Source organism: Cebus imitator, unplaced genomic scaffold (genome assembly GCF_001604975.1).
Source record: "Cebus imitator isolate Cc_AM_T3 unplaced genomic scaffold, Cebus_imitator-1.0 Scaffold217, whole genome shotgun sequence".
Classification (NCBI taxonomy): Eukaryota; Metazoa; Chordata; class Mammalia; order Primates; family Cebidae; genus Cebus; species Cebus imitator.
The window spans coordinates 2,090,731-2,100,696 of NW_016107532.1; the positions used below are offsets into that span (position 1 = coordinate 2,090,731).

Genomic DNA, 9,966 nt, shown 5'->3' on the forward strand with positions numbered 1-9,966 from the left:
GACAGAGTCTTGCTCTGTTGCCAGGCTGCAGTGCAGTGGCTCAGTCTCGGCTCACTGCAGCCTCCACCTCCCAGGTTCAAGCAATTCAGCCTCAGCCTCCCGAGTAGCTGGGACTACAGGCGCCTGCCACCATGCCCAGCTAATTTTTGTATTTTTAGTAGAGATGAGTTTTCACCGTGTTGACCAGGATGGTCTCAACCTCCTGGCCTCATGATCCACCCACCTCAGCCTCCCAAAGTGCTGGGGTTACAGGTGTGAGCCCTGGTGCCCAGCAAGAAGTCATTTCTTAGTAGGACTTGTGTTGTTTTCGTTTTTTCCCAAGTCTAGTTGATACTTGTGTTGTTTTTTTAAAACGTGTATTGTTTGTTCTGCTATTTTGCAGTAGTCACATTCTTAAAAAAACTTAACTGTATCAAAAATTATGTTTAAAGGAGGATTATTCAGATTGGCAAGCTTTACTAGGAGGAAGTTAAATGCTGATGTATTTAGGTAACTCTAAATACTGAGCAACTTTATTCTAACTACAAAATAACCTTTCTTTTGTTATCACCTTCACTATCATTAACATAGTTTTTAATACCTTTCCTTCATCTATAACACAATTATAATGATAAAGCCAATCAAATAAAGCAGATATGTTGTGCTCTCTTCTTATTCATTTGGTGCTTATTCTCCATCATCATTATCATCTAATTATGACTGTGAGAAGTCTCCATAATATAAATCATCCACATTATATTCGTTTGACGTTTTGAAAATTCAGGAGAAATACCTGTGTATCAACCTAATACACTATTACATAGACTTTTAAAATTGTAATTTCAAGGTCTATAAGTATAGGGGCATGCTTTTGATAATAGTAAGTGGGAAAGGGAAGAAAGCCAAACATGGCACTATGTATACTATAATTATAATAATATAAAATATATATGCATTTGTACAAAAAAATGTGGAAATAGCATTGTTAGGAGTTCAGGCTTTAGAATCATTAAGGAAGGACCTGGTTAGAGTCTTTATTAGCTGTATAACTTTAATCAAGTTATTTAACTTCTCTAAGTTTCAGTTTTCTTATTTGAAATAAGGGTGATAATGGTACCTATGATTCCTCCAGGGATTAAATGAGATAATTTAGCAATGGTCTTGGCACTCATGTAATAACTACTCAGTAAAAATTAGCTTTTAAATCTAGAATATGGCAGGTATGGTGGCTCATACCTATAATCCCAGCACTTTGGGAAGCAGAAGTGGGAAGATTACTTGAGGCCAGGAGTACGAGACCAGCCTGGCAAAGACCCCTTCCCTGCCAAAAAAAAAACCCAATTAGCCAGGCATGGTGGTGTTTGCCTGTAGTCCTAACTACTCAGGAGGCTGAGGTGGAAGGATCACGTGAGCCTAAGGTTGCCTACAGCGAGCTATGATCACACCATTGCACTCCAGCTTGGGCAACAGAGCAAGATGCTATCTTTTAAATTAACAAAGTCTATATTGTAGTGATGGGTTTAGGGATGTGGTTTCTTTTTTCCTTATTATTATAGTTTTATTTGATTTGATTTTATTGTTTTGGCTTATAAAAGTGACGCTTTAAAATGTTTTAATGGTCTGGGCATGGTGGCTCATACCTGTAATTATAGCATTTTGGGAGGCCAAGATGGGAGGATTGTTTGAGGCTAAGAGTTTGAAACCAGCCTGGTCAACATAGTGAGACCACATCTCCATAAAAAATTAAAAATATATAAGAAGGCCGGGCATGGTAGCTCACGCTTGTGATCCCAGCACTTTGGGAGGCTGAGACGGGCAGATCGCTTAAGGCCAGGAATTCAACACCAGTCTGGCCAACATGGCAAAACCCAGTCTCTACTAAAAATGCAAAAAAATTAGCCAGGCATGGTGACACACACCTGTAATTCCAGCTACTTGGAAGGCTGAGGCACAAAAATTGCTTGACCCCAGGAGGCAGAGGTTGCAGTGAGCTGAGATTACACCACTGCACTCCAACCTGGATGACAAAGCAAGACTGACTCAAAAGAGAAAAAATATATATAGGCTGGGCGTGGTGGCTCAGGGCGGATCATCTGAGGTCGGGAGCTCAAGATCAGCCTGACCAACATGGATAAACCCCGCCTCTACAAAAAATACAAAATTAGCCAGGTGTGGTGGCATGCATCAGGACGATGGAGTAGTTCCAGCTACTCAGGATGCTGAGGTGGGAGGATCAATCACTTGAGCCTGGGAGGTCGAGGCTGCAGTGAGCTGTGATTATGCTACTGTACTCGAACCTGGGCAACAGAATGAGATGTTGTCTTTAAAAAATAATAAAATGCTTTAATGGCTAGGTGTTACGGCTCATGCCTATAGCCTCAGCTACTGTGGAGGCTGAGGCTTGGAGGATTGCTTGAACCCAGAAGTTTAAGGATGCAGTGACCTATGATTGGTCTACTGCACTCCAGCCTGGGTGACAGAGTGAGACCCCAATTCAAAAAAAATGTTTTTTAATTAAAAATAAATAAATAAAATGATTTAATGGTTTTTATCATAACTGATACTTTTGTTCTCCCCTCTAAGACCACCAGTATTATTACACTGGTTTATTAAAATGCCAGATTCTATACTTGTCCTTTTACTGATTGAACTAAATTAGCAACCTAATGTTTATGTCTTTAAAGTTATACTTTGTTTTATACTTTCAGGTATGGTTTAGGAATGATTTATTACAAGCAAGAAAAATTCAGCCTTGCAGAAATGCATTTCCAAAAAGCACTTGATATCAACCCTCAAAGTTCAGTTTTACTTTGCCACATTGGAGTAGTAAGTAGCTTTCTAAACTTACTAATACTCTATTAATCTCCCTTTTGAAATATGTTTGTTGTTGATTTAATTGCTATAATAAAATTTGGGGTTTTTTGCTGTTGAAACAGTATTCTGGAGTTTATTACAACTAAAAATACTACCCAATTGGCTTAGCCTAAGAAAAAAATCACAGAATTGCCCTTATCCCCTGCACAAGTCACTTCATTTCTCTGAGCTCTTCTATTTTATGAATGTATGTACTACTTGCTTACCTCATAGGGTTGTTATGTGACTCTTATATATAAGAGATCTCCTGGCTGGGTACAGTGGCTCATGCCTGTAGTCCCAGCACTTTAGGAGGCTGAGGCAGGTGGATCACCTGAGGTCACCAGGTGATCCAAGACCAGCCTGGCCAACATGGTGAAACCCCGCTTTTACTAAAAATACAAAAATTAGCTAGGTGTGGTGGCACATGCATGTAGACCCAGCTACTTGGGAAGCTGAGGCAGGAGACTTGCTTGAACCCGGGAGGAAGAGGTTGCTATCAGTCGAGGTCGAGCCATTGCACTACAGCAATGTGCAGAATCATTTTTATATTTACATTTTTTAAGTGTTTCTGGTAACATTGTACGTTGGCTGGGTATAGTGGCTCACACTTGTAATCCCAGCAGTTTGGGATGCCAAGGCAAGAGGATTGCTTGAGGACAGGAGTTCGAGACCAGCCTGGGCAACATAGCGAGACCCAATCTCTACCAAAAAATTTAAAAATTAGCCTGAGATGGTGGCTCACACCTGTGGCCTTGGCTACTTGGAAGGCTGAAGCACAAGGATTGCTTGAGCCCAGGAGTTCAAGGCTGCTATGAGCTAAGAAAGTGACACTGCACTCTGGCCTGGGCAACAGAATGAGACTCCATCTCTTAAAAGAAAATAAGTAAATCGTACTTTAATAGGAGAAAATATATGCACATTATGTTTGTTTGCTTTTTAAAATCTCATTTATTAGTTTCTGTTTAAGTATGGTACCTTAAGTTCTTGTTCTCATCCTCTCACCCCTTTCTCCCTCTCCCTCCCCCGACCTTCTCTCTCTTTTTTCCCCCTAGCAAGTTTGGTTTTTATGGGAATGGGCATACAGTGTCAGGAAATTATGTTGTTTGAAATGTCAATATCATGGGGAGAGTAGAATTCTAATTCTCTATTCACTATACTGAAATTGACCATGATAATTTTCTTAAAATTCGTCATAGTTTAGCACCATAAGACAGGGCAAGAAAAAGAAGTTGACAGTAACTTCTTTTATAGTTAGCTACTACACAAAATATCTAGAGATATGTCTACTTAAAATTATTTTGTGTTGTCATCACCTTATTTATTCAATTCAAAATTGAGTATCTCTTGGCACCTTTTGGTGAAGTTGAACATTTTTTTAAAAATAGGAATTCTTCCAAAGTTACTGTAGAACAGGTTGTTTTAAATTTTTGAGTGGTTTATTTGAAGAAATTGTCAGGTAAGAGAGTAAGCTTTTCTCTTTTAGAGAACTAGTATTTAGGTTCTCAATCCTGTGGGAAGAATATTTGCAAAGATCATTGCATAGATGAGTTTAGCAACCAGATGTTGGCCCTACCTTCTGTCACATTCGTATTACTGTGATATTTGTTAAAGTTCCACAGCCACATTCATTCACTTCACTTTATTTATTTATTTTTTTTTTTTGAGGTGGAATTTTAGTAAACAGGGAGTCTCGCTCTTGTTGCCCAGGCTTAAGTGCAATGGAACAACCTCAGGTCACTGCAACTTCCGCCTCCCAGGTTCAAGTGATTCTCCTGCCTCAGCTTCCTGAGTATCTGGGATTACAGGTTCCTGACACCAAGTCCAGCTAATTCTTTGTATTTTTAGTAGAGACAGAGTTTCATCATGTTGGCCAGGCTGGTTTCAAACTCCTCACCTCAGGTGATCCACCCACCTTGGCCTCCCAGAGTAGTGGGATTACAGGCAGCCACCACGCCCAACCCAGCCCACTTTATTTGTAACATATAATTTGTCCAAGGAGGAACATAGCAGAACATCATTATATACATATGAATGGTGAGGTTTGGTACTGTTTTAAATCTTTTAAATTTTAAGTTACTTAAAATGTCTTAAATTATTTGCTTCCCAGTATTAGAGATCAGTGATTTTCAATTATGTAAAGCAGAAAGATCATTTTTCAAATAAATTCCTAAAATATTGAAAATTTAATGGATCTGAGTAAAACAAGGTTTGTAAACAGGAATTCTTTTAATGCAGGTTTGAAAAGCCTAATATTTGAAAGACTGCATAAACCTGATGAAATGTGAATATTATCTGGCTAAATGGTACAGATCTTTTTTATGACTAGAACACCAAGGTTTTGCTTGCCTTTTAGACTTAAAAGTAACCAAGGCCGGGCGCAGTGGCTTACGCCTGTAATCCCAGCACTTTGGGAGGCTGAGGCGGGCGGATCACGAGGTCAAGAGATCGAGACCATCCTGGCCAACATGGTGAAACCCCGTCTCTACTAAAAAAAATACAAAAATTAGCTGGGCATGGTGGCACATGCCTGTATGCCAGCTACTCTGGAGGCTGAGGCAGGAGAATTGCTTGAACCCGGGAGGCGGAGGTTGCAGTGAGCCAAGATCACGCCATTGCACTCCAGCCTGGCACCTAGTGACAGAACGAGACTCTGTCTCAAAAAAAAAAAAAACATAACCAAATATTTCCTCTAAAGATAGAATATTAATTATCATCATAGATATGTAATGAAGGACTAGAGGACCTAGATTTTGATCACAGAGCAAATTACTTAGGATCTCTGGACTTCAGTATTCTCATCTTTAGTGAAACAGTCGAACTAGAATTGGAAGCGATTTTAGAGATCATCTATTAATCATTTGGTAATCAATTACTAAATCCACTTACCACAGTGGACAACCTAGTTAGGCCCTACAACCTTATCTCTGATAATTTGATTATCTTTATGTTGGTTTTGAGTCACGTTGCATCTCACCTTTCTTCATAAATATCAAGAGGGAGCATTAACATGATCTTTATTTCTCATAGGTTCAACATGCACTGAAAAAATCAGAGAAAGCTTTGGATACCCTAAACAAAGCCATTGTCATTGATCCCAAGAACCCTCTATGCAAATTTCACAGAGCCTCAGTTTTATTTGCAAATGAAAAATATAAGGTAAGTTATATATTTTAAGGGTCTTCAGTGTTGTCTTGCTTAAAAACAACATTATTCCTTGTTTTCAATAAGCTAAAAGTTATTTAACTTTAATCTGAGACGTTTTTCCAGAGCTGTTAATTTCATTTTTTTGTGATTTTTATTTCTTCATGAAATACTCATAGGAAGGATAGGTGTGTGGATATTTAGGAATATGTGGTTATCCCTTGTAAAGATTCCTTATATAGAAAGGCAATTTTTTCATCAGGGAGTTATCTTAAAGGTAAGACCTAAACTACCCCCTTAAGACCAAAATAAGTGAACAGATGAAAATAAATGTATGGGCTGGCGCAGTGGCCCACGCCTTTAATCCCAGAACTTTGGGAGGCCAAAACAAGCGGATCATCTGAAGTCAGGAGTTCGAGTCTAGCTGGGCAACATGGTGAAACCCCTATCTTTACTAAAAATACAAAAAATTAGCCAGGCATGCTGGCAGGTGCCTATAAGTCCCAGCTACTCAGGAGGCTGAGGCAGGAGAATTGCTTGAACCCAGGAGGTGGAGGTTGCAGTGAGCCAAGATCGTGCCACTGTACTCCAGCCAGGGCAACCAATACTTCATCTCAAAAATAAAAATAAAAAATATAAAAAAAGCCGGCATCACGCCCGGCCTGGGTCTTCCAACTCAAATCAGAGCTGATTGGCAACGGCATGGGGAATCAGTGAACTTTTCTGTGCACTGTGGCAAAACTGTTATTTTTATGATTAAAAAAAAAAAATATATATATATATATATATATAAAAGAAATGGAGTCTTAAAAAGCTGCTTCTAGGCTGGACGCAGTGGCTCACGCCTGTAATCCCATCCCTTTGGGAGGCCAAGGCGGGCAGATCACCAGGTCAAGAGATTGAGACCATTCTGGTCAACATGGTGAAACCCCATCTCTACTAAAAATACAAAAATTAGCTGGGCGTGGTGGTGTGCGCCTGTAGTCCCAGCTGCTCATGAGGCCGAGTGAGGAGAATTGCTTGAACCTGGGAGGCAGAGGTCGCAGTGAGCTGAGATTGTGCCACTGCACTCCAGCCTGGGCAACAAAAGCGAAACTCTTGTCTCAAAAAAAAAATTAAAAACTGCTTCTAGGGCCAGGTGCCGTGTCTCATGCTTGTAATCCCAGTACTTTGGGAGGCTGAAGCAGGCAAATCACTTGAGGCCAGGAGTTCGAGACCAGCCTGGCCAACATGGCGAAACCCTATCTCTACTAAAAATTCAAAAATTAGCTGGGCTTAGTGTCACACTCCTATAATCCCAGGTACTTGGGTGTCTGAGGCATGAGAATCACTTAAACCCAGGAGGCGGAGGTTGCTATGAGCCCAGATTATACCACTGCACTCCAGCCTGGGCAACAGAGGAAGATTCTGTCTCAAAAAAAAAATTTTTTTTTAAAGCTTATTTTAAATCTAATAAACCCTTTTCAACTTTTAACTACTCTTTGAGGTACTATAATTGTAATTCAGTATTTGTTTTTATGTATTTGCTTTATTGTACCTCTTTAGATATGTAATCAGTTTCTTCCATTGAAGGATTTTATTTTATTTTATTTTATTTTATTTTATTTTATTTTATTTAGTAGATATGGGGTTTCACCATGTTGGTCAAGCTGGTCTCGAACTCCTGACCTCATAATCCACCTGCCTCACCCTCCCAAAGTGCTGGGATTACAGGCATGAGCCACCACGCCTGGTCCAAAAAAGATTTCTTTTAAGTAATGATTCTCAAAGTATGGTCTGGGAACTTCTGGGGGTCCCTAAAACCCTTCCAAGGAGTCCTAGAGGTCAAAGCTATTTTTACAATAGTATCTTGACATTATTTACCTTTTTCATTCTCATTCTGTCTCAAATGGACAGTAGAATTTTTCAAAAGTTACATAATACGTGATATCAAAACATTAAATGGAGAAGCAGATAGATGTGAGAATCTGGCTGTCTTCTATTAACAGACTTGCAAAAGTGTTAATGCCACTCTTCTCAATGACGTTTTTATTCTGAAAAATTATATAGTTATTTTTCATTAAAAAATAAATTACTGGGCCAGGCGCGGTGGCTCAAGCCTGTAATCCCAGCACTTTGGGAGGCCGAGGCAGGTGGATCATGAGGTCAAGAGATCGAGACCATCCTGGTCAACATGGTAAAACCCCGTCTCTACCAAAAATACAAAAAATTAGCTGGGCATGGTGGTGCGTGCCTGTAATCCCAGCTACTCAGGAGGCTGAGGCAGGAGAATTGCCTGAACCCAGGAGGCGGAGGTTGCGGTGAGCCGAGATCGCGCCATTGCACTCCAGCCTGGGTAACATGAGTGAAACTCCGTCTCAGAAAAAAAAATAAAAAATAAATAAATAAATAAATAAATTACTGGGCTAGGCACAGTGGCTCACACCTGTAATTCCAGCACTTTGGGAGGCTGATGCAGGCAGATCACTTGAGGTCAGGAGTTGGAGACAAGCCAACATGGCTAAAACCCATCTCTACTACAAATTCAAAAATCAGCCAGGTATGGTGGCATAAACCTGTAATCCCAGTTACTCAGGAGACTGAGGCAGGAGAATTGCTTGAACCTGGGAAGCGGAGGTTGCAGTGAGCGGAGATTATGCCATTGGATTCCAGCCTGGATGACAGAGCAAGACTCTATCTCAATAAATAAAAATAGATCGACCGACAGATAGGAAGATAGATAGATACATAGATAATCAAAAAGCAAGAATTGTCACCACCTGCGTATTTCACAAAGAGGGGGTGTGTTTGTGTGTGTGTGTGTGTGTGTGTGTGTGTGTGTGTGTGTACTAGAGTGCCTGCCATTTCTTAGTACCTGTTGTCATATAAGTATGCATTTTATTTTCACAACAATAAGAACTGATGCAATAAGGAAGTATATTGGTTAAGATTTAGTTAGCTTTCATGAAGATAATTTGGGAAATTGAATAAGTAAAAATACTTGCTTGGTCAAAACTTCCAAACATTTTGCTACTTTAAGGTTTTTCTTTGCCTTTTTCAGTCTGCTTTACAAGAACTTGAAGAATTGAAACAAATTGTTCCCAAAGAATCCCTCGTTTACTTCTTAATAGGAAAGGTAAAGACTGGGCCATGGTCCCAAACTGTGACTTTCATAGCAAATATTGACCTTTCATATTTTATAAGAATAAGTATACCTACTGTACAGTATCTATTGAGCAAATTCAACTAAACCTCCAAACAGTGTTCTGGGAATAACAGATTTAGTTCTTAACACTTAAGAAAATGATATCCTAGCTGGGCATGGTGCCTCACACCTATAATCCCAGCACTTTGGGAGGCCTAGGCAGGTGTATTGGCTGAGGTCAGGAGTTCGAGACCAGCCTGACCAACATAGTGAAACCCAACCTCTACTAAAAATATAAAAAATTAGCTGGGCATGGTGGCACTCGCCTATAATCCCAGTTACTCAGGAGGCTGAGGTACGAGAATCACTTGAACCAGGAGGCAGAGGTTGCCATGAGCCAAGATTGCACTACTGCACTCCAGCCTGGGCAAGAGAACAGGATTCTGTCTAAATAAATAAATAAGAAGAACATTAATGGCACTGTGTTGTCTTGATTATGAAAAATGGCTTCTGAGATTCCCAAGGCCAGACTAGTCCGTTTTTTACAGACTGGCCCCCCAGATGCCAATTAGTTAAAGTACCTGTAGACAGTTGTTAAGAGTTTATATATATAACTCCATTTAAAATCACTGTAAATGAAAGTTAATTAAGCGGTTTATAATCTGTTTAATCCCATTATCATTGTTCTAGTCAGAGTGATATTTCTTGGAAACTTACTACCTGAAAGATAGAAGCAAGAAATTCTGAAAATGCCGGGCGCGGTGGCTCAAGCCTGTAATCCCAGCACTGTGGGAGGCCGAGGCGGGTGGATCACGAGGTCAAGAGATCGAGACCATCCTGGTCAACATGGTGAAACCCCGTCTCTA

General features: G+C 40.0%; 1 protein-coding gene across 11 annotated transcripts in view; it reads left to right on the forward strand.

The window, feature by feature from the left end:
- CDC27 (cell division cycle 27) overlaps window positions 1–9,966 on the forward strand; it is a 73,907-nt gene that overhangs the window by 56,663 nt on the left and 7,278 nt on the right. For all 11 annotated transcript variants that reach the window (XM_017549270.2, XM_017549265.2, XM_037745978.1 and 8 more), the window contains 3 exons: window positions 2,688–2,805; window positions 5,863–5,991; window positions 9,017–9,091. In XM_017549270.2, coding sequence (XP_017404759.1) covers window positions 2,688–2,805; window positions 5,863–5,991; window positions 9,017–9,091 — 322 coding nt within the window. The remainder of the gene's footprint in view (window positions 1–2,687; window positions 2,806–5,862; window positions 5,992–9,016; window positions 9,092–9,966) is intronic.